Source organism: Peromyscus eremicus, chromosome X (assembly GCF_949786415.1).
Source record: "Peromyscus eremicus chromosome X, PerEre_H2_v1, whole genome shotgun sequence".
Lineage (NCBI taxonomy): Eukaryota > Metazoa > Chordata > Mammalia > Rodentia > Cricetidae > Peromyscus > Peromyscus eremicus.
This window is the reverse complement of record NC_081439.1, coordinates 115,902,275-115,926,893: the sequence shown is the minus strand read 5'-3', so window position 1 is coordinate 115,926,893 and position 24,619 is coordinate 115,902,275. Positions and strand designations below refer to the sequence as shown.

General features: G+C 41.5%; 1 protein-coding gene and 1 non-coding gene across 2 annotated transcripts; both read left to right on the top strand.

Moving 5' to 3' along the window:
• The first annotated feature begins 10,160 nt into the window (after positions 1-10,160).
• On the top strand, positions 10,161-17,185 carry Rbmx (RNA binding motif protein X-linked). Its single transcript, XM_059250819.1, has 9 exons — positions 10,161-10,317; positions 11,565-11,696; positions 11,886-11,992; positions 12,406-12,577; positions 13,481-13,633; positions 14,732-14,846; positions 14,932-15,057; positions 15,442-15,524; positions 16,167-17,185. The coding sequence occupies exons 2-9, from the start codon at positions 11,588-11,590 to the stop codon at positions 16,475-16,477; spliced, it is 1,176 nt and encodes a 391-aa protein (XP_059106802.1). The 5' UTR covers positions 10,161-10,317; positions 11,565-11,587; the 3' UTR covers positions 16,478-17,185.
• On the top strand, positions 11,744-11,815 carry LOC131900292 (small nucleolar RNA SNORD61). Its single transcript, XR_009376194.1, has one exon. It is a non-coding gene; the product is annotated as a small nucleolar RNA SNORD61 (small nucleolar RNA).
• Positions 17,186-24,619: the final 7,434 nt, after the last annotated feature.

Sequence of the window (24,619 nt, the reverse complement as noted above, 5' to 3'; positions counted from 1 at the left end):
TTATAGTCTCACCTTTTATGTCGTATACATGATACTTGCTAATAATCTGCTTCCTGGGGAGTACAGCCGGGTTTGGGAGCAGGCTAGGACACATGCAGATGAGGTTCACCAAACTAACCCTGCACACCCTCCAGGGGCTGAGGCGGTTTCTATCAGGACTCACATTGGGATTAAAACACCCAGGGTGGATCTCTAGCCAGGAATAGGTTTATTACCTGTCTCCTGACAGGCCTCCATAAGGCTGCCCTAAAACCAGTAAACTATGAAAAACTAAAAATGATAATTCAAGATAAGGACGAAAATCTGTCTCACTTCTTAGAACGGCTCACTAAGGCCCTCCTTCAGTATACTAGCTTAGATCCTGAAAGCTCTGAGGGCAGGCAGCTGCTAATGACCCACTTTGTCTCAAAGAACTTCCCTGGCATTAGGGATAAACTTAAACGCTTAGAGAAAGGCCCTCTGACCCCACTGGCAGAAGTGTTAGTGGTAGCATTCAAGGTATACCATGGGAGAGATGAAAAAGCCCAAAAATAAATGCCAGATGCTGCACACGCTGTCCTACCGGCTCCCCAAAAGGCGCCTGGACCCTGTTTCAAGTGCAGGGAAGACTGCCATTGGACCCAGGCTTACACCATTGCTCCATGGAGGGCACTGATAGGGCCTTGCTCAAAATGTTGCCAAAAGGGTCACTGGTCAGCTGACTGTCCTAATGCACCTGGTGGCATAGGAACACCAGATGAAGACCACCCTCCAGCTGACTTTGTAGGCTTGGCTTACAACAATGATTGATGCTGCTCGATTCCCACCCCGGCCACTCCCATCTCACACAGGGAAACCAGGGTAGTGATAATAATAACTAGGCGCCCCATCTCCTTCCTTCTAGACACTGGAGCTACCTATTCTGTCCTGAGAGAGTTTTGGGGGCCTACTTCTCCTTCTCATCTCCCTATTGTCTGGGTTAGGAGACAGCCTTATCTACCTCAACAGACCCCACCACTTAACTGGATTTTCAGAGGCATCCCTCTTACATACACATTCTTAGTGGTGCCAAACTGCTCTGTGCCTCTAACAGGAAGAGATCTTCTAGCTAAGGTAGGAGCATCCACTTCTTTTTCTCCCCACATTTGCATCACCCCAGACTCACCAGCAGCTCCTCTTCTTCTTCTCCTAGCCACCCACCCTACTGACTCTAACAGTTCTTTTCCCTTACCAGCCTCTCAAGTAGACCCAAAAATCTGGGAAACCCAGAACCCTTCTATTGCTAGACACCATCAGCCTGTTATTATCCAGGTACAGGACCCTACCAAATATATCACCCAAGCTCAGTACCATCTCTCACTCCAGAGCCTAAGAGGACTTAAGCCTATCATTTCTGACCTTCTAAGGAAAAATCTTCTCCACTCAACCTCTTCGCCTTTTAACACCACCAGTTAAAAAGTCTAATGTAACCTACCGCCTGGTTCAAGACCTCCGGCTCATTAACTCTGCAGTGGTCCCTCTCCATCTGGTAGTGCCTAACCCTTATACTGTCCCATCAGGAACCTCTCACTCCTCAGTTTTAGATCTCAAGGGTGCCTTCTTTTCTATTCCTCTCAGTCCTCAGTCTCAAAATATCTTTGCTTTAACCTGGACTGACCCTGACACCCACCGGTCCACACAGCTGACCTGGACTGTTCTGCCACAGGGATTCAGGGACAGTCTACATCTATTTGGTCAGGCTCTGGCCTCTGACCTGCTTTCTCTGTCTCTCCCTGGCTCTAAACTAATACACTATGTAGATGACATTTTACTCTGTAGCCCATCCTTACAGGTTAGCCAAACTAACACCTCTGCTCTCCTAAATTTCTTATTCAGCTGAGGTTACAGGGTATCCCCTTCTAAAGTTCAGCTGTCCACTCCCCAGGTCACCTATTTGGGTCTAACCATTACTCCAACCCACAAGGCTATTACTGTAGATAGAAAGCATCTAATGCAGTCTCTTGTAGTCCCTTCTACTAAACAGGAGATTCTGTCTTTCCTAGGAATAGCTGGCTTCCTAGGAACGGTCTTGGGTTCCGTCTTTTTCTCTCTTCACTTGCCCCTTATACAAGATGGCTTAGGGTTCTCCACATGAGCCCCTCTTTCACCCTGTTACTAAACCTTTCCAGAAGCTCCAACAGCCTCTTCTCCAGGCCCCAGTGCTTCACCTCCCAGAACTAACCCGGCCCTTCTCCCTCTATGTAGCAGAGAAGGAGAGATTTGCCCTGGGAACTCTAGGGTATCAGCTGGGACCCTCCTTTGTACCCGTAGCCTATCTGTCAAAGAAGTTAGACCTCACCAGTCAGGGCTGGGCACCTTGCATCCAGGCCTTAGCAGCTGCTGAGCTCCTTATTCGGGAATCAAAGAAGCTAAGCTTTGGGTCACCTATTACTGTCTTCTCTCACCATAACCTGTCCCATCTCTTAGCTTATAAAGGCTTACAAACTTTACCTCCTTCCCTGTTTCTTTCTCTCCAGGTGGCATTACTAGAGGATGCCACACTTACTTTCCAGACCTGTCCACCTCTTAATATTTCAAGCTAGGTGAAGATCTGCAGTTAGCCTACCTGCTTCCCTGGCCAGCATGACCTGAGAGGTTCCCAAGGAATGCCTGCTCCTACTTGTACTTTCTACATTTTAATATGTCCTACCAAATTGTACTCCTGTGCTAATTTCCCATCCTGTAAGCAAAATATTAACCTATAATATATATTTAATAGCTCTTTGGATTTTCTCTGTTTTTATTTTCATGTTGGTAAGCACTTACCATTGGTTCTACTCTCTTAATATATTTTAAGTACACAGTATATCTTTTGTTTATTTAACTATTTATTTTTGTTTTGTTTTGTTTGGTTTGGTCATTTGAGATAGGGTCTCGAACTGCACCCAGGCTGGCCTGCAACTCACAACAATCTGCCTGCCTTAGCTTCCCAAACACTGGAATTAACAGGTATGAACAATTTTGTTGGGCTTATAATATGATGTTGATATCTATAGACATAAGGCTGCATAGTAGATAGCTAGTAGTTATATATCATGAGTAATTCAGTGTTATGGTTTGGATAAGTGTCCCCCAAAGGCCCTTAGAAGGGAGGTCTGTCTTTGGCCATATGCCTTTGAAAGTGATATTGGGTCTCTAGACTTTTCATCTTCCTCTTTTGCATGCCTCTTGCTCATAAAGTCAATGGCTTTTGCTCTCTTTCTCTGTAGTGCTTCTTCTATGATATGCTCTCCACAGGACTAAAGCCACAGGGCCAACTGAGGACAGGTTGAAACTTCTCCAACTAGCTGCCCAAATAACTATTTTCTCTTCATACATAGATTATTTCAGGTACTTATTAATAAGAATGGAAAGCTAAAGAACATTAAGTTTGGCTATTTTAGATAATTAATCCAAGCAGATTCATACAGCATTTCTCTATTTGTCACTAGTTCATGTAACTTAATATGATCCCCTTCAGAGGTCATCTATACTGTTACAGATTGCAGGATTTTATTTTCTTCTAAGTCTGAATAGTATTTTATTATACATATGTGTAGTTGGAGTTTTCTCTCCGGGTCCCAGCAAGCCCTGGCAATCCCTTAGTCCACTTATAAAAAAAAACATACAGATGCTTGTAGATGTAATTCAGTGTAGATGTAGCCAATGGTTTTATCAGACAGAAAACACAGAGCCAATTCAGAGAAGAAAGCCAAGAGGTCAGAGCCAAGAGCCTCACCCTTTCTGATTCAGGGATCCTCCTCAGCCAAGAGAGCTCTCCGAAAGAGGGGCCCTCCTTCCTGTGTGTCTGTCTCTATAGTCTCTCTGTTCTGGCTTCTGATTGGTTGTAAACCCAATCATGTGACTGCCTCGTCACTGCCTGTATGTACCGCCCTCCAGGTCCTTAAAGGCGTACACCACCACTGCCACGCACTTGCTATGGCTCTAATAGCTCTGACCCCAGGCAACTTTATTTATTAAAATACCACCACAGACGCTTATATTATTTAAACTGTTTGGCCATTAGCTCTGGCCTATCATTGTCTAGCTCTTACTCTTATATTTAGCCCATTTTGATTAATCTATACTTTGCCACATCACTTGTGGCTTATTGGTACCTTACATCTTCCTTGTCCTGGCGGCGGCTCCAGTAGTATCCCCCTCTGTCTTCCTGTTCCCTCAATTCTCCTCTCTGTTAGTCCCGGCTATACTTCCTGTCTGGCTACTGGCCAATCAGTGTTTATTTATACAGAGCGATATCCACAGCACTTCCCCTTTTCTTCTCTTTCAAAAAGGAAGGTTTTAACTTTAACATAGTAAAATTACACATAACAAAACAGTTATTGAGCAAGAATTACAGTTACAATGTTAAAGAAGATCCTATGTATCTTATATTTGTGAGTTTAAGGTTTTATATCTAACTTATCTTTTATCATAACTAAGGAAAATTGTAACTATCTAGCTTCAACTACATCAAAGACCTCAGAAGGATATAATATTACCTAAGAAATTACTGTCCAGGTTGCCAGCTGCCTTGGCCTACTCTTGCAAGATTCCCGAAAGTTGCTTACATCCACCTTCCATTTCTCAGGTACCATTATTTTCCTTCTCAGGTCTTTGAAGACTAATAGTTATAGTTACAACTTAATATATATATATATATATATATATGTATATATATATATATATATATATAATATCTTAGATAGAACATATTAGATTCAGGTTTTTTAGGATAGGACACCTTTTGCAATGATCTTTGTAACATGCCATTTACCTACACGCTGGACTTCTCTGGATTTTAATATGTGTTTCTTGCTTGATATTGTTCACATTGGTTGTAGTTCCATCTTATCTAGGTCATTAACCCTCTTTACTCCTGGACAATATTTGATAATCTTTCCTTGTATATATTCTTGTATTAGGTTAGAACTTTCTTTTTTAGACAAAAGGGGGAGATGTAGTGGGTAGCCATTCCAACCTTGATCTGGAAGTTCCAACCCCCATTGAGGCTTCGGTAACTGTCATGCCTACAAGGCAGGGACAAGAGAGGATCCTGAAGACCCAAGATCTGGATGCGCCATCTCTCTTGGTTCCTGGACCCTGTACACTGGAGGTAGACAGAGCAGAGTTCTCCAGAGAACGCTGCCGGACTGCGCTATGTCTTTCCCAGACCCTGCAGCCTACCTATACTTTCATTTGTAAGTTACGACACTAAATAAACCTCCCTTTTAACTACGTGGAGTGGCCTTAATAATTTCACCAATATATATGCCCCACACTTTTTGAAATAAGGTCTCCTTTCATAATCCAGTTTGGCCTTGAATTAAAGACCACGCCCTGCCTTAGCCTCCACAGGGCTAGGATTCCAAACATGTGCCACCATGCCTGGTCATGGACAACATTATCTTTATCCATTTATCTGTTTGGTAGAAACAACCGAGCATTATTTAGGTTGTTTCTACTCTTAAGCATCATAAATAGCAATGTAACAAACATGGGAGTATTACTACCATATGAGTTCAGGTGTGTGTGTGTGTGTGTGTGTGTGTGTGTGTGTGTGTGTGTGTGTGTATACACCAGAGGTTGACATCAGGTGTCTTCCTCCACTGCTCACCATCTTATTTTGAGACAGGGCTTCTCACTAAGCCTAAAGATCACTGGTTGTACAAAACTTGCTGGCCAATGAGCTCTGGAGATCCTCCAGTCTCCATCTGCCTAGCCTGAGATCACACACACACACACACACACACACACACACACACACACACACACAGAGCCATTCTTAGTTTTGTTTGTTTGTTTGTTTGTTTGTTTGTTTGTTTTTGAGATCAGGTCTCTCTACATAGCCCTGGAGGTCCTAGACCTCACTGTGTAGACCAATCTCCGCCCTTCAGGTCTCAGAGATCTGCCTGTTTCTGCCAGGATTAAAGGTTTGCACCACTGTGTTTGGCCTTGCAGATTCCTGTTTTATTTTATTTTATTACTTTTTTAAATGTGGATGTTGGGGTTTCAACTAAGCCATCCCATCAGCTCCTGTGGTTTGATCTCAGTTTTAATGCTCTGAGATTAATCATGAAAGTTGGATTGCTGCATGAGATGATTGCTATTCCTGAATGACTCTTTAAAATGTTTGGCTGCAGAGAAGTAAATTATGTAAAGCATGTCATATCTAGAAGATGGATGATTAAGAGAGGGAGGGACATGTTCGAAGAAGTCCTGGACATGTTTTAATGTGCAAGAGAAGTTTCTGGTTGAGTATTCCAGAGGGAAGAAAAGAATATTTAATGACACATAGTCCTAAGAGGATGAGCCAAGGCACAGGAAGAAGCATAAGCGGAGAAGAAGCTTTGCGTTTCTGTTGTGGTGAGTCTCTAGCTTGCCTAGCTCCTCCAGGAACAGAGAGTGATGGCACATGCTGAGAAGCCCAGCACTTGGGAGGCTGACCCAAGAAAACTGCAAATCTGGCACCAACCTGACCTTTACACTGAAACCCTGTCTCTAAAGAAAAAACAAATTCCTGGAAGTAGAGAAAGGAGAATCAGAAGTGCAAGGTCATCTATGGATACACTGTGTGAGGCAAGTCAGGGCTATGTGGGGACTTAATCTCAAAAATAAAAAAACAACAAACAAATGGCTTTTTTTCAAGCCTGGCATGATAGCGCACATCTTTATTCCCAGCACTCAGGAGGAGTAGACGGGCAGATAGATACATGTGAGTTCAAGGCCAGATTGATCTACATAGTTTCATGAGGGATCCACCAGAGAAGGCCACTGGGACACTGATTAAACCCAACAGAAAGTTTTTATTAGCTGGCTAGCCACTACCCTGGGTATCTGAAACCCAAGTGCTGTCCTGAGCCTTTCTCAGGCTGAGCTTTTAAGCACAAAAACCACATTCTGGGTTGACATACCTCAGTTAGCAAGGGCAGTCAGCCCTAGAATTGGAACTACAGAAGCTAAAAAGCAAGGTTAGTACATTTAGGGACTTTCCTAGAACTCTGGAGTTTGATGGATTATGTCTTTGCTCCCATTTTAGCAGATGTTAAGGTCTACATGCTGGTCTCTTAGGTCAGAATGGTGCAGTGTCTCTACATGGTGTTAGATTTGCTAACGTTTGGGAGCCTGTCACAACACCAAGTTTAGGACTAGCCAGGGCTACAGAGTGAGACCCTATTAAAATAAATATCCACCCCTGGAGGGGTGTTGAAATACAAAATGCTTCCCCTGGTTTTGGAGAGGTGGCTCAGAGGTTAAGAACCTTTACTGCTCTTGTAGAAGACCCAAGTTTGATTCCAAGCAGCCACATAGAGGCTCACAACTGTCAGTAACTCCAGTTCAGAGGGGATCCAATGCCCTCTTCTGGCCTTTTTTACAGGCAAACCACAAACATAAACAACATAAAATAATAAATCTTTAAAAATTGTTGCCGGGCGGTGGTGGCACACGCCTTTAATCCCAGCAATAGGGAGGCAGAGCCAGGTGGATCTCTGTGAGTTCGAGGTCAGCCTGGGCTACAGAGTGAGTTCCAGGACAGACTCCAAAGCTACACAGAGAATCCCTGTCTCAAAAAAACAAAAAAAAAAATTGTTACCTTTTTCCTCACCCTAACCCCAGGTTTGTGTTTCTTTAGGTCTGGAGATGCACAGACAGAGGGTTTGTGCTGTTATGGAGCATTAATTACAGTCTGAGAACTACTATGTACTATTTTACAATAGTAGGAGGAAAAGAAATAGGGTGGATACACAGTTGTATACATACACATGTTTGTAGTCAGAAGCTAAAGAAGTTCCCATATGCCAGGCTATGGTAGCACCTACCTTTAATCTCAGCACTTAGAAGGTAGAAGCAGGCAGATCTCTGTGAGTTCAAGGCTAGAGATCCGCCTGCCTCTGCCTCCCAAGTGCTGGGATTAAAGGCGTGTGCCACCACCGCCCCGCTCAGCAATAATAATAATAATGTTTTGTTAGTCCTTGGACAACCCTGACCAACTCAAATGAGAGCTCCAGGAGTTTGTCCTGGAGGGAGCATTGTCAGGCCTGATGAGAAAATTTCATTTGTATTCATACACCATTTTATTCGTGTTATAGGTATTTTCGGTAAATACTTAATATTATGATTCCTATGACCTTTTCAGACATCCTTACTGTTCTTTCACCCTCCTCCTTCCTTCTTCCAAGGTTATTTTCCTCTCCCTAATTAGAGTACCTTTCTCCCCATTTCTACTATCATATCACTTGTCCCCTGCTATTCCCTTCTCTACTCTCACCCTCCCTGCTCTGTGGTGATATTTTGAACAAATAAAATATGCCTGAAGATCAGAGGGCAGAGCCAGCCACTAGATAGACATAGAGGTCAGGCAGTGGTGGCACACACCTTTAATCCTAGCACTCAGGAGGCAGAGATCCGTCTGGATTTCTGTGAGTTCAAAGCCACACTGGGCTACAAGAGATTAATCCAGTCTAAAAGAGAAACGGAGCCAGGTAGTGGTGGCATACACATTTAATTCCAGCACTTGGGATCACACACCTTTAATCCAGCACTGAGAAAGGTGGAAACAGGAAATGATATGGCTGGGGGAAAAAAGGAATATAAGGCGGGAGGAGACAGGAACTCAGCCCTTCAGGCTGAGGAGTTGGTGAGGTAAGAGGTGGTAGCTTTGGTTTGTTTTGCTTCTCTGATCTTTCACCCTGATATGGCTCTGGGTTTTGTTAAGACTATTTAGGTTTCACGCAACACTGCTCCTCCAAAATCATACCATTTTTACTTTCTTGATTTCTGCAGTTAATCCAGATTGTGTACTCACATCTGAAGATTTGGAGTTAGGAACCTCAGATGAGAGAGAACATGAGACATTTGTCTTACCGGGTCTGGGTTCCCTCCCTCTGATCTTTCCTAGTTTCAATCCTAGAGAAGGAAGTCGAGACAATAGACTTAAAAACATGTTGTGCTTTGTAATATAGATATTGCTGGAATGACTGACAGATGTCCTTCATGTAAAAATGTAAGTTCCTCAAGATAGCTTCAGTTTACTCACCTCACAATTATTCCTATTTAATAACAACTCTTAGCCAGGCGGTGGTGGCACACGCCTTTAATCCCAGGACTTGGGAGGCAGAGGCATGTGGATCTCTGAGATTGAGGCCAGCCTGGTCTACAGAGCCGGGACAGTCAGGGCTATAGAGAGAAACACTGTGTGTGGTGGGGGGAGAACTCCCCTGCCTCAAAAGAGTTTAAAAATGTAATTTTCCCTCCACAGGGCACATAAAAATTTAGAATCAGAACCTGGTATGGTAGCTTATGCCTGTAATCCCATTACTTGAGAGTTTGAGGCAGGAGGACTGCTGTGAGTTCCAAGACTAGCCTCAAAACACGAAACAAAGTATGAATGCTCACTTGAACTTCAAACATAACTGGTAGCATTTTTTTTCCTGGTTTTGTTTTGCCTTTTCTTTTTGAGACAGCATCTAACAAATCCAGGCTGTTCTGGAACTCATAGCTTCATAGCTGCCCTACTTCAACGTTCCAAGTCCTGAGATTAAAGGCGTGGCCAGCACCCTGGCTATCATCGTGTATTTTTATTTGGCAGTCTTAACTCTGCCCTAGCCTAGTCTCACTTGTTCACGGTTGTTATAGGAATCTAATAGGTAGTCGGTAATTATTCTGTATGGATGATTTTTCTGTGCCATTCAATTTGTTTTCACCTAACAATTACTTGCCAGATTCTTCCCATTTATTAGTTATTGTTCAAGAAAATGTAGGGAGTTATAGGTAGCAACTAAACTTGTTTGCTATTCCTACAACATTGGCATTGTACCTCTACCATTTTCACATTGCTTTTGGAATTAAGATTTTATGCAAAAGTAAAACTTTTACACCATGCTTGGCCTACTAGGCCGCTCAATAAGTTTACTTTTGTATTCAATAAATCAGGGTGCAGTTTTAGCACAAAGCTAAAAGGCGCGTTGGAGGAGAATGGGTGGGGGTAGGGCAAACAGTAAAAATTGTACACCGGCAAGAACTTTAAGAGACACGAAGAGGCGGAGCAAATAGTAAATGACATAGGAGACGGCCAATGAAGAGTCTGGGAACCACTGCCCTCCCTCCCTTCGTGCTTCAAATTCTAAGCTTAATTTCCATCCGGGTTCTTCAGCCTCGTTCCCGGGTAGTATAAAGATTGCTGTCTCCTTTGTTCGCCCTCGTTGCGCAGTATTCCTAGCGTCATTTCGTTCCGTTTCAAGAATCCGGCAGCTGTCACTGAAGCGGTGAAGGTCCTGTCAACGAGCTCACAGGAGCTTGAGACCGTCGCAGTCCCCTCGGGTAGGAGCCTGCTTTCCTTGACCTGTTTTCCGTACAGTCTTGTCATGTTAAGGCTGGAGATCATTTGTTTCCCTGGAGAGAGTGGTGGCGGGCGCCATTTTAAGACGCCCAAAGGTGTCAACCTATTTAAAGCAGAAGGGGTGGAAGCAGCACACTAGGGGGTCCATTATCTTGCGTGCGTCTCCGGGAGGTTTGGCTGTCGCCTGAGGGCGGAGGGCGCAGCGCACAGCTTTGTAGGTGGGGCGGGAGGGACACAGAGCTACCACGGGACTAGCACCAGGACAGCGCCGATGCTAATGATGGGCTGGTTGACTTCTCTGCGGCTTCCTCTGGTCCTTGGCGGTAAAGAGAGGAAGCCTTTGGAGTTTTCGCTGCCAGTGTCAATGCAAAAGTTAGTTAGCCCAGCGGTTGTTGGTGGTTCTGGGTTGGATCCAAGTGTCGCCATTTTGTCTTTAACACGCGGTTTTTAATGAGTCTTAATTAGGTGCCGGCACAGGGAAGGAGTGTGAACAGTGTGTGATTCTGAGTTCCGCTATTTTCTGACTTTGACACTTTTTATCTTTTCAACCAGATAACAATCTTTTGTTGGGTTAGATGCGGCGACTTTGTTCTAACTTAAAGATTTGTGCCTAAACTTACTAGGTAATCTAAACCAGAAAAGGGCTTGGTCTTTACTTGGTGCATCTGGCTGATGACCTTGAATGAATAGGAAGTCTTTTATAGCCTTCGCTGCGGGGGAGCGAGAAGGGTGATAGTAACGGAATGTTTAAAAGATAACAGGTCAACACAATAGCCGGGTGTGGTGGCCCAGTCTGTTAACTCCTACACTCTTAAGGCTGCAACCTTGTATAAAAAAAGTAAAATACATTTGAAAGTGGTCAATATAGTACCCGGGTGTGGTGGCCCAGTTTGTTAATTCCTGCACTCTTAAGGCTGCAACTTTGTATCAAAAAAGTAAAATACACTTAAAAGTAAAAATTGCCTTTTCAAATGTTGAATAGCTGTTCTTTGACTAAAAGCAGCCAGGGCAGAGGTTTGCTAAATTAGGCAGACCCTATTAACCCGGTTAATGAAAATTGCACTGCACTGTTAACCAAAAGTATTTCAGTTGGTTTTCTACTGTTCTTGAGGGTTATCAGAGTCTTTAGTTACTAAAGAATAAAGATTTTATAAAACAGGCGCCACAGTTAAGCTGTTCAGTAAACTTAGGGAACTTTCTTCAGAGAGATAATATTATTTTTCAGCAGACTCCCATCGGTTGGAAGAAAAAATGGTTGAAGCAGATCGCCCAGGAAAGCTCTTTATTGGTGGGCTCAATACAGAGACAAATGAGAAAGCCCTTGAAGCAGTATTTGGCAAATATGGACGAATAGTGGAAGGTGAGTTATCTAAAATTATATGCTGTGTTACTGTAATGAAAAGACAAGCTGTGATGAATTTGAATCCACTGATCATCTGACATGATAACGTATTTTGTCCTCTAAGAAGTTCTGAGCTTGCTTTCTGTAAATGTGCTCAGGTTATTTTTGTTTGAACGAAAGTAACCTCCCCCTCCCAAACTGTTTTAGTGCTTTTGATGAAGGACCGAGAAACCAACAAGTCCAGAGGATTTGCTTTTGTCACTTTCGAAAGCCCAGCAGATGCAAAGGATGCTGCCAGAGATATGAATGGAAAGGTATGATTTTCTGTTTAATATAAAGGGGTTTTCTGGTGACAAAAATAACTAAAGTGTTATCCAAGTCTGAGTCCAGAGCAGCTCTGGAATTTTTATTTTGTGTGTGTATATCCAGAGACTTTTGATCATAGCCATTGGTAGTACTATCCTGAATTTTATTTTATTTTTTTAATTTTATTTAGTAAGAAGGGGGTCTCCATGTGATCTTGACTATAGATCAGGCTGACAAACTCAGAGATAGATCCTTCTGCTTATGTCCCCAGAGTGCTATAATAAAAGACCACACCAAGTCTCTATTCTGAATTTTATAGTGATTCCACAACCAAATTTTGTAGCTAATGTTGAAAGTTATATGCCTAACAAGAGTTCCTGTGTTTCTTTTCAGTCTTGATAAAATTTCTTTGTTTTAAAAGTCCCTAGATGGAAAAGCCATCAAGGTGGAGCAAGCCACCAAACCATCATTTGAAACTAGCAGACGTGGACTACCTCCACCTCCAAGAAGCAGAGGTCCTCCCAGAGGCCTTCGAGGAGGAAGAGGAGGAAGTGGAGGGACTAGAGGACCACCCTCACGTGGAGGACACATGGGTAATTTGATTGGAACTCAGGCTTGGTGTTTAAGTTAAAAGCTGCAGACCCACACCAACCAGTATATGCATTCTTTTTGAAAGGCTAAATCAGTGGTTCTCAACCTTCCTAATGCTGCGACCCTTTAGTACAGTTCCTCATGTTGTGGTGACCCCAACCATAAACTTATTTTCATTGCTACTTTCTAACTATAATTTTGCTGTTGTTATGGATTGTAATGTAAGTCTCTGATATACAGAATATCTGATATGCGACCCCCGTGAAAGGGTTGTTCCACCCCTGGGATCACAACCCACAGGTTGAGAACTGCTGCCTTTGACATGGAGACTACTCACCCCGTTAATGTAGTGTTCATGACTTGAGAAGAAAATATGGGAGGCCTAAATTAAATTACAGTGTTAAAACTATGGACCAAATGGCTCAGGACTAGGACTATTGTTTTCCCAGTCTATAAGACTTGTGGATTTCAGCCAGGCGGTGGTGGCGCACGCCTTTAATCCCAGCACTTGGGAGGCAGAGCCAGGTGGATCTCTGTGAGTTCGAGGCCAGCCTGGACTACCAAGTGAGTTCCAGGAGAGGCACAAAGCTACACAGAGAAACCCTGTCTCGAAAAACCAAAAAAAAAAAAAAAAAAAAAAAAAAAAAAAAAAAGACTTGTGGATTTCTGAAACAAGGTCTCTGTTGTTAATTCGGGCTGGTCCTGAACTCTTGTCCTAACTCTTGCTCAATGGAAAACAAAGATAGCCTCCTCAGCTAAGCAGAAAAGATAATGGTCATGACGCACATAATTAATTCTTTCTGTTGTTTTCCTTGAGGCAAATAGTTCTCAGTCTTTTTCTTCAGTGTTATAATGGTTTTTTCTTGATTATTGGGTCGATGTATCTTCTTTCTTTTCTAACATAGATGATGGTGGCTATTCCATGAATTTTACCATGAGTTCTTCGAGGGGACCTCTTCCAGTAAAAAGAGGACCACCACCACGAAGTGGGGGTCCTCCTCCTAAAAGATCAGCACCTTCAGGACCAGTTCGTAGCAGCAGTGGAATGGCGGGAAGAGGTAACTGTTGCATGCTTTACAATCTGTGCTGCTACCATAACACTATGTTGAAGCTAGGCATGGTGGTTGGTTCATGTCCAGTCCTAGCACTGAGGAAAATAGGATTGACATGAGTTCAAGACCTACCTAGGGAGACTCTTTGTTTTCTTTTTATTCTTTTTAAATACTTGGCCAGTGAGATGGCTCAGTGGGGGAAGGATTTGCTTCTCAAGTGCAAGAACTTGAATCCAATCCCCCATTCACAAACAAAAGTGGAAAGAGAACTGAGATTACAGAGTTGTCCTCTGACCTTCATGTGTGTTATAGCATGCACACGCCCTCACCATTACACACACATACACACACACACACACACACACACACACACACACACACAGGGGTATTATGTTCCCCAAAATATTGTGCACCCTAATAAACTTATCTGGGGTCAGAGAATGGAACAGACACTAGATACAGAGGCTAGAAAATGGTGACACTCACACCTTTAATCCTAGCCTTCTGGAGGCGTAGATCTCTGTGAGTTCAAGGCTACACTAGAAATAGCCAAGCGTGGTGGTGACTCACGCCTTTAATCCCAGAAAGTGAGCCTTTAATCCCAGGGAGTGATGACAGAAAGCAGAAAGGCATATAAGGCATGAAGTCCAGAAACTAGAAACTTTAGGCTGGTTGAGCTTTCAGGCTTTGGAGCAGCAGTTCAGTTGAGATCCATTTGATGAGGACACAGAAGCTTCCAGTCTGAGAAAACAAGATCAGCTGAGGAATTGGCAAGGTGAAGTAGCTGTGGCTTGTTCTGCTTCTCTGATTTTCCAGCATTCACCCCAATAACTGGCCTCAGGTTTGATTTTATTAATAAGACCTGCTAAGATTCATGCTACACACACACACATTAGTAAGTTCTTTTTAATGCTTATGCTTAAAAGGATTCTAATTAATCTCATATTTACAATTAATGAGCACTGAAATTATGTGACTAGGAAGCATTCTGTTTTAGCTACATATGATATTTGATTAAATCAGTTTTTTTTTTTTAGCCTGAGTATAAGTTCACACTTTAGCTTTTCGATGGCTAGATTTTGATGGTTATTTTTTTCCCTTAAGCCCCTGTGTCACGTGGAAGAGATAGTTATGGAGGCCCACCACGAAGGGAGCCCCTTCCCTCTCGCAGAGATGTTTATTTGTCCCCGAGAGATGATGGATATTCCACTAAAGACAGGTAACAGAAAAGCACAGTTTCTTTTATGAAGAATTCTGTTGAAAGAGAGCACATCAGAAGCATAAACCAAATTCTCTTCCTGTAGCTATTCAAGCAGAGACTACCCAAGTTCTCGAGATACCCGTGATTATGCACCACCGCCAAGAGATTATCCTTACCGTGATTATGGTCATTCCAGTTCACGTGACGACTACCCATCAAGAGGCTATAGGTAAGTGGCTACTTCTGTGGTTTCCTTGTATTTGCTGTAAAACTTCATGCCTCCAGGGCTTGGCAGATGGCTCAGCTGTTCAAAGCACCTCCCAAATAAGTTTGGCAACCCAAGTTCCATCCTTGAAACCCATGTAAAGGTGAAAGGGAGAGAAGAGATTCCACAAAGTTGTCTTTTGACCTCTACAGGATCATGGCATGCCCATGTCTCTTCATCCTCACAAAATTTATTTTACATTGGACAGCTTAAAAAAATGAAGAGATTTGAGCCTTTTATTTTTAAAGGATTTGGGAATTTTTAGAGTGTATTACATTTATATTATGAAATAAACATGTAATTTAGGGGAAAATATATATTTTAATTAAAAAATTGCTTTTTATTTAGTGATAGAGATGGATATGGTCGGGATCGTGACTATTCAGATCATCCAAGTGGAGGTTCCTACAGAGATTCATATGAGAGTTATGGTAAGATACCGGTTAAGGATCTTAAATATCACCAGCTTGAGGTTTTAGGTTCATGAGCTGGATTAATAGGCTGCGTGGTGCTTGCTTTTCAAGGGACCTTTGCTTGCTTTCAAGGGGTAACTTTATCAGCTGGGCTTTTCCTAGTTTTGTGAGGGCTTTTTGGTTCTTTCCTTGTTTCGTTTTTTGTGTCTTTTCTTTTGAGGCTGTTCGCTTGCTTTGGAGGGGATTTTGCTTGCTTAAATTGGCAGCCTTATGTGTTTTCCCCCAACAGTGAAAATACAATTTAAAAATTTTATTAACAAGATCAAATATTTACCATTGCAATATGAAGGAAACTCAACAGTTCAAAATTGCAACTTATCACTGGAAAGTGGCTGAGTGTCTACTATAAAATAACAAGCTGTCTGGAATGTCCTCTTGAAATACACAACGTCTTCAGTCTTTTCAAACAAACATTAAAATCAATCCATTTCCGTATTTCAGCAGATGAGCAATTCCCTTTTGTGGCCAGCAATGGTAGAGTTTAAAACTTCCCAGTTGAGAAAGTAAACTTATAATACAAGAATTCTGTAAATTCAGATTTAACTGTTGTATATATACAATTTATAGTGTTGCCATATTACCTGACCATTGACCCTGCAGGTAACTCACGTAGTGCTCCACCTACACGAGGGCCCCCGCCATCTTATGGTGGAAGCAGTCGCTATGATGATTACAGCAGCTCACGTGACGGATATGGTGGAAGTCGAGACAGTTACTCAAGCAGCCGAAGTGATCTCTACTCAAGTGGTCGTGATCGCGTTGGCAGACAAGAACGAGGGCTTCCCCCTTCTATGGAAAGGGGGTACCCTCCTCCACGTGATTCCTACAGCAGTTCAAGCCGCGGAGCACCAAGAGGTGGTGGCCGTGGAGGAAGCCGATCTGATAGAGGGGGAGGCAGAAGCAGATACTAGAAACAAACAAAACTTTTGGACCAAAAAAAATCCCCATTCAAAGAAACAAACAAAAATGGAAACTTTCTGTCATAAACTTCCCAAGGACTACTAAAAGGAAAAATTGTGTTACCTTTTTAAAATTTCCTGTTCCCCTTAATAATTTTTATGTTCTTGTGAGGGAAAAAGTAAGACGTGTTTAATTTTATTTGATATTATGAGTTGCTTTCAACAAGCAAATGTTAAATGTGTAAGCCTTGACTTGTACTAGTGTTGTAATTTTCCAAGTAAAAATGTCCCTGAAGGCCATTTCCTGATTTTTCCCAGTTAATGAGGAAAGCAATCCTAAGATCTTCCACAAACATTAAGCCATCTATATGTCCTGTGGTCTCCACTGAGCGATGAATCGCCCTGCCTGTGCTATTAGAGAGGGTTGGTTGGGTGTTGCTGCTCTTAGGATTTCATGATTTCAGGGTGTCTTCCAAGTGAAACCTCAATGCTCACAGTATAAAAAAAAACCTGAGATCAGATTCCTAGGAATGTGCTGTTTACCCAGAAACCCCAAAAAGCAAATGGATGCAGGCCGTATTTTGCTTTTCTGACATTTCCTTGGGAATCTACAAGGACCTCCCTTTTCCCCTCCCTTAGTAAGACCATTTAAGTGTGTGTTAAACAACTACAGAATACTAAATAAAAAGTTTGGCCAAAACCAACCATGAAGCTGCAAAACGATGCTTGCTCTTACTGTTTCAAATTTTTGCAACTCTGTAGTGTCTCACTTTTAAAGGAACAGCTTGATTGCAAAGGAGAAAATAGATAAGCAATGAAGTTATCTCCAACTTCCTAAAGGCTTATGACTTCTAAAAAGTGACTCTATCAGCATTCCACATCAGATTTAAAGCACCAAATGCCTGTGAAACAGCAAAGATGGTAAGCAAAGCAAACTAGTTTTTCCGTCTAAGTCGAAATTGCGCACTTACCTTCCTCATAGTACAGTGAACCATACTGTACTTCATGGCAATGGAAATGCCTTCTAGAGTAAAAAAAAAAAAAAAAACTTTTGAAAAAAACCACAAATGTTCAATAGCATATTAGAAGTCCTCCAAATTCAACACTTGGATTTTTTTTAAAGCATGTATGGCACTTAAAGGCACTAATGCAGCTGTTGTTTATCAATAGCAATCTGGAAATTGGGAGGGGGTGATTTTTTTTTTTAATTTTTGATGAAGACCTTTAAACATGCTTCATATTTTGACTTTTTTTTTCAAATTAGTCTTTTAGTCAATATAAAAAATGGCTTAGGATTGGGGTCTCCCATCTGGCCCCTATAAGCCATTGCAAACTTGACATTTAGTTGGATGCCTGACTTGTTTTAGTTCTATGAAACTACACTGTATGGAGAAAAAAAATGTATTGCAAGTGGTCTTTAAAAAAGTGAAAACCTGAGGCAGCATGACCCAGGTCCAGCCATGAAGTTGAAAAAGATGCTCTTGAATATAGTAAACTTGAAGACCTCCAACTAAAAATCCTTAGACTGCACTTATTCCTTCAAATGTTTTGTCAGTTCAACTTATGGATTTAACGTGGCAGTGCACCATTGGAAAAGAATGAGAATCCATAAGCCATGCGACTTAACCATTTAAGCCATTCCAGTCCATCCCAAGCCAATGAACCTTCCACCAATTAAGAGAAGTAGTAGAACATGAAATAATGTATTAAGCTGCAAGTCTGAACTTGCCTGTTCTCTCTGGAAAAAAAAAAAGGACAGTTATAGGCAAGTATTAAAGAACTTCCTTTAGAGAAATAACTAGTTTTCATTTATGTAATTTTTGCAGGTTGAACCTAACAGTCATACTATCATGGAGTGCTGATTGATTCACAGTAGAGAAAGCTGGCAGTATGAAAAAATCAAATGCTCAGGTAAGAGTTGAAAGTAGTGTCCATCAAAGGTTTAAACACTGTAGCTTTGTCATTGTGTGGCTATGGTATTGGCAAGTATTTTCTGACCCTTAATTTGTCTATAACATGGGATAATGCTCAACTCTGGACATAAGAATGAATTTGTTTTGTCATAAAAAAAAACCCTAGCACATCCATTTTAAGTGAAGGTATATAGATATATTTTGATTAAATAGAGTACTGGTAAGATGCTACTAATAGCTGTTTCTGAAATAGTTACTAACAGCTCTTTGCCTGCAAGAGTTCTTGTGCAAAGAGCTATCTAGTCAATGGTTTGCTATGTGAGCAACGTTATATGAATTGCATGCATGCTGTCAGTGCTTGCTTATTTTCAATTGACTAGTTAGTGATACAGCTGCCACTGCAACTTCCAAATTTCATGAGTGCAATATGGCAGGGTATCTGATTTTACTGTTACAAAGCTGATGCTTATAGTAATTGTAATGAATATGGCCGCATTTTGAAGCTGGCACTTTATCGCTAATACTTAAACTGAAAACCCAAGTTGTGTGCACTTAAGAGAGAGGATTAAAGTGCTTTGCAGTATAAAATTCTCTGTAACTTGATCACATGCTTTTTTTACAGAGTTGTTGAAGCAGAGGAATGCTGACACTAAGCTGCAGCAGTTACATACCCAGTGCTCATCAGAATTGGTTTGGTACAGGCAATAGAGGGTTTTTTTGTCTTCAAGGGAGGGAGGCATCAGTGTTGGTTAAACATTAATTAGGGAGTGGTGATTCCTTAACTTGACCAAATGAGGAGAGAGAGACAAAGAAATTGGTAAGTCGAGGTACCTACCCAAGAAGTTCGCATGGCTCTTTGTACACATTCAGTAGTTTGGGTGAAATAATGGGACAACTCTGCAATTTAGAGCTGATGATCACTTACTATAAGAAAATTGAATTAGCTGGGACTGTAACTCCATGGTGGAGTGCTTGCTTAAATACGAGCGAAGCCTAGAGTTCAATCCCTGGCACCACACACAGAAAAGAACACTCAATCAGAAAACTGATGCTTCCGTGATAACTTTATCCACTGATGTCTCTGATTTTCACCAAGTAAACCATTTGGGGAATTACCTTATCAGGAAAAAACATTTACTTGTCCTATAAAACTTAGAAGGGGGGAGCAATGCTACAAAATGAAAGTAAAAACTGAAACATTGTTAAGATAGTGGAAAGATGCTGGAAACAAATACAGGTCACCAGGTCACTGTAGTTTTAGAAAGGTACTTAACCCTCAGGTCTCAATCTTGGAATTAAATCATGATACAACTCTAGTTTATTGCTTTGGAAACTAAGAGCCAGTAATGTAAGTGTTGATGTTCTCAAAGGAAACAGGTTGAGTTGCAGGGCTAAAGGATTTAACTCAACTTCTGAGATTTTTCTTACAAAGCCATTTAGTACTATTACATTTACTGTTTATGATTAGGGGAAATGATCCGAAACTTTTAAACCCCATTGGTCACATTTCTCATCAGATGACAGGGTCCTGACCAAATTTCAGTAGTTGTACTTGAATAGATATCTTAACTCAAGCCTTCTATATTCTAATAATTCCTTGAGTAGGTGCTTTTGTCAAGACCTTTTGACTCTCAAGCATTTATTTAGATTTCTTAAAGACAATTTAGCATAGGGAATACTAGGGTAAAAATAAATGCTAAATTCAAAGTAAGGAGCAGGTAAAAATTGCCAAGAAAACTTTTTGACAAGTAGTAAAGTTTACAGAACCAACAAGCCTAAAATACACAATTAGAAAAAAATTGTCCTAGATTCTTCTGGCTATATAGTGGTTGTAAACGAATTTGAATAATACAGGAAGTGTGGTATATTTTGGTAGTTGGATGTAGAGTTTAGGTATTATGGATCACTTTTTGGAATGTTTTGTGTGGAAACCCAATAAAACTTGAACATGTATCTTTGTGGTGTTGGGTTCTTTTTTTTTTTTTTAACCCTTTTGAAAGTAGAAATTAATTTTAGGCTTTCCAGTGGTTTTTTTTCTTTTTCTTTCTTAACTCTCTCCCTCAAACTTTCAGTTCTAAGGCACTGCTGATACTTAACATAAGGGGCCATGCAGAGTCTCTGAGGTGGTCTGGCCACTGTCTGCTGTGATGAGTTAACCTTAGATGAACATGGTCATTCAGATGATTTTGTTTAATCCTTAACCTAAAAATGAAATGAGAGAGAGCTATCAGACTTAAGTAAGGCTCATTTACCAAGAATTTCCCCTGTTGCTTCTACCTGGATTTCCTGCATATCTTGGATCGATAGGGGCAAGGATGGGGATGAGTCAGTAAGAAATTGCTTATGGTAGTGAGAGTTTCAGTACTTTTGGACCAGAGTCCTTCAGTGATGTTAATAAAACAACCCACAATGCTATGCTTCTGTGGGGAAGGTTTCTAGTTTCTTAACTTTCTGTGAAGTATACATTTAAGGGTGGCAGAATGCTGATTTCACAAACCCTAATCGGCAGACTATGGGGACCGGAGCTCCATCCCCAGAAACCAAGTAAAAAAGCCCTGAATGGAGGTCCATTTGTAATCCCAGTGCTCAGGAGCTGGAAAGATCCCTGGGGCTTGCTGACCAGACAATCTAGTCTGTTCTGTGGGCCTCCATCCTGTGGTTTTAGGTTTTATGTTAGGGGGATAATACTTTCTGAATCAATTTTTGTAGTGTGAGACTGGAAATTTAATTTTTTTTTTAAATATAGATAACCATTTGTTCCAATGTCTTGCTGAAAAGACTACCCTCTTACTTTTATACATTTTCTTCTAAGTTCTTTTACTACTGTTTAAATTTGTGCCTGCATATAGTGCCCACAGGCCACAGGCATCAGACGCCCTGAACTGGAGTTAACTCCAAACTCAGGTCCTCTGCAAGAGTAGTACAAGCTCTTAACCATTGAGCCACACCTCCAGCCCCTTCTCTGCTCTCCTGAAATGAGTGGGTTTTGTGTTTGTGTTTGTTAGACTATGGCATTTTGGCTAGGTGTGCTGGCACAAGTCTTTAATCTCAGAACTCTGGAGTCAGAGACAGGGAGATCTGAGTTCAAGGCCAGTCAGGGCTCAACAGTAAAATTCTTGTCTCAAAGAAAGGAAAACTGAGTAGGGGGTTAACATGTATGCTCTGAAGGCTTTTTGACATTGAGAATTTGTTGGAGAACTCCTGATACCCATTTCTTAGAATTCGTTGTAATTGTCATAGGAAGTAATGGGGTTCATTGTAGAATCTTTACATACACTTTGTTTTTGTTGGTTCTCTCTTCTATCCCTGCTGCTGCCCTCTTGTTATTCCCCTTCTATGAACCCCCACTTAAGATCTGTTTCCCTCATAGCTCCCTTTCTAGTTCTTAGACCACATCCTCCTTTCCCACTCATGTGTATATACATCTATATTAAAAAATCTATACTCAGCCTGCCTAACATGGACAAAGTCCTGGGATTAGTCCCTAGCACCGTATAAACTAGGCATAGTGATGTATGCAGGAAGTTTAAGGCCAACCTGGGCTACATGAGACTTGATCTCAAAAAAAAAAAAAACCTGTAGAGATGGCTTAGCAGGTAAAGAAGCCTTTGTCACCAAGCCTGACACCCTGAGTTTGGTCCTCAGGATCCACATGGTAAGAGAGCATGGACTCCTGTAAGTTCTCTGACTAGCACATGTGCATTGTGGGACTTGCATACCCCAGGCTTCAAATAAAAAGAATACATTTTAATGAACCATAGAAATGATTTCTGAAACTATGTCTTAATATGTTTTACAAATCTGGGGTTTGTGCCTGAGAGAATTTTTTTCTCTCTTGAGTTTGTCAGATTCCCTAAGAAAGGCTCCAGCAGATCCTTGCCTTGAAGGATATACCCAATGCCTGAGGGTCTAAGATTGGGCTCTTCAGTGTGACCCATGTAACATGCTCCATGATTCGGTACTACTGTGACTTGACAGTTCTGTTTGCTGGCTTACAGTAGTGATGGAGTAGGGAATGGTCTTCCCAACACTAAGTTGGGGACAGGACATGTATGTATAATTTCTCCCCTAGCCTCCTATATCCATGGTGGTATTCATAGTAGGATACCCCTCTCCGTCCTGGAGTCTCTGTTGCCTATCTCTAGGCATTTCTTAGTGATTTTAAATTCCAGTTTCAGCATTAGCACTTGTGGAACATGGGGGAAATTAACCTCTGTAGTTGATTTCTCACCTATAAAGAGGGTTGGTAATATGTATTCCAGAGGTGGAAATGATTGAATTCCTGTGCTTGGCTCATAGTAAATGCTACATATTTTTTGTTTTGCTTTGCTGTTTGTTTTTTGGAGACAGAGTTTCCCTGTGTATCCCTGGCTGTCCTGGAATATGCTCTGTAGTCCAGACTGTTCTCGAACTCACAGAGATCCACCTGCCTCTGCCTTCCCAGTGCTAGGATTAAAGGCATGTGCCACCACAACCCGGGATAATTATTAAATATTATTTTCCATCAATTTCCCTCTTGTATTATCTTCAGGACTGGGCTTTGGGGGAGGGATCCAGTACCTTATGTTAGATTTCCTTTTTGTCAGGGACTGAAAGTTCTTACAAGCTGAGTGTTTGTTCTTCTGGGTTAGTCATCCTCCCATTTTTTTTTTTACTGTGTTACAATTAGTTCACATAGCATTCTCATTCTGATTTTGCTTTCCTCCCTTCACAAGCCCCCATTAGGAACTATTTTAATACAATGTATGTCCTTTTGTGTAAGATCTTATTAAATGTTTATTTATTTTTTTTTTTTTTGAGACAGGTTATGCAGACCAGGCTGGCCTCAAAGTCACAGAGATCCACCTCTGCCTGCTGGGATTAAAGGTGTGTGCCACCATACCTGGCCCAGCCCTCATATTGATATTTTTGAGACAAGGTCTCACATAACACAGGCTGTCCTTGAACTGCTGATCTCCCCATTCTTTCCCCGCTAATGTGCTAGGATTATACTACCACACCCAGTTTATAAAGTGAATAGAACTCAGGGCTTTGTTCATGCTAGGTAAGCACTCTACCAAGTTACATCCCTAGTCCTATATTGATGTTTTGCATGCATGTTTTAAATTACTTCAGTTTATAGTATTGTGTGTATCTCTTCCTTATGCACAGTTTGTCAGCAATGCTTGAAAGATTTACCCCGAGGGCAAGTATGAATCTAGTCTATTACTTCTGATTATAGCATAACGTTTATTCCACACTGACACTCCACCGTGTTTTGCCTACACATTCTTCCCAGCTTGGTTCATAAGCCCTTAGGTTGTGTGTCTGTGCCTGCTCAGATCATGCTGACACTTGACCCTGGCTGTGAGCCTAGTGCTAGTTGAATATGGCTGTGGTGAATGTAGAGGAAGATAGTATATTTCAAAGAATCATCCCAGACAAGTTGTGATTTTTAAGCAGAGGGAAGCTTATTTCTACAGACTGTGGGGCAAGCTGCTTCTGCTTCAGCTGGGAGGGGTCCAAGTAGCCCACAAGAGACATGATAAGATTCAGTTGTCATAGTCAGAATTCTTCACAGCTGATATTCAGCAGTATCTGTCTTAAGATTATAAGAAATCAACTTTTGTAGAGCTATTGGGAAGCCCTCTGATTCTCAGAGCAACTTGGGCTGAAACTTAATGCACCTGAGCTTGCAGTTTTCTTTGTAGGCACAAGGAAAAAGGCACGAATTCACCCAGTCCCTGGTTTGCAGGTCATCTCCACTGCTACCACAGTGCAGCAGTCACTTGAGACTTCAAACATTTGTGTCAGTTGGTACTTTATGAATCACAGAACGTAGCTTGATTGTGATTTTCCTGCCTGCCAAACATAGCAGCTCATTTCCCATTTGCAAAGAGCACTGTGCTCAGTCTGAAGGCATTTAGTTAACAGTTCCCATATGCTATTGTGGGTTTCTCTTGAGTTGCCTCTCTAGGATCTTTTTGATACCAATTTATTATCAGGCTAGGTTTGAGGAGCAAGAACACAGATATTTTGTACAAGGAAAATTTAGTATGAAGAATTCCTTAATGGGTAGGAGTAATGGAAATAAAGGAAACTAAGGAATATACATACATACATATATATATATATATATATATATATATATATATATATATATATATAGGAGGACTGGATAGAATAAGAAGCATAACATTACTATAATTACTAACGCTAGGCTTGAGATTAGAGTATCCTTGGGAGACCTCCTACCTTTGTA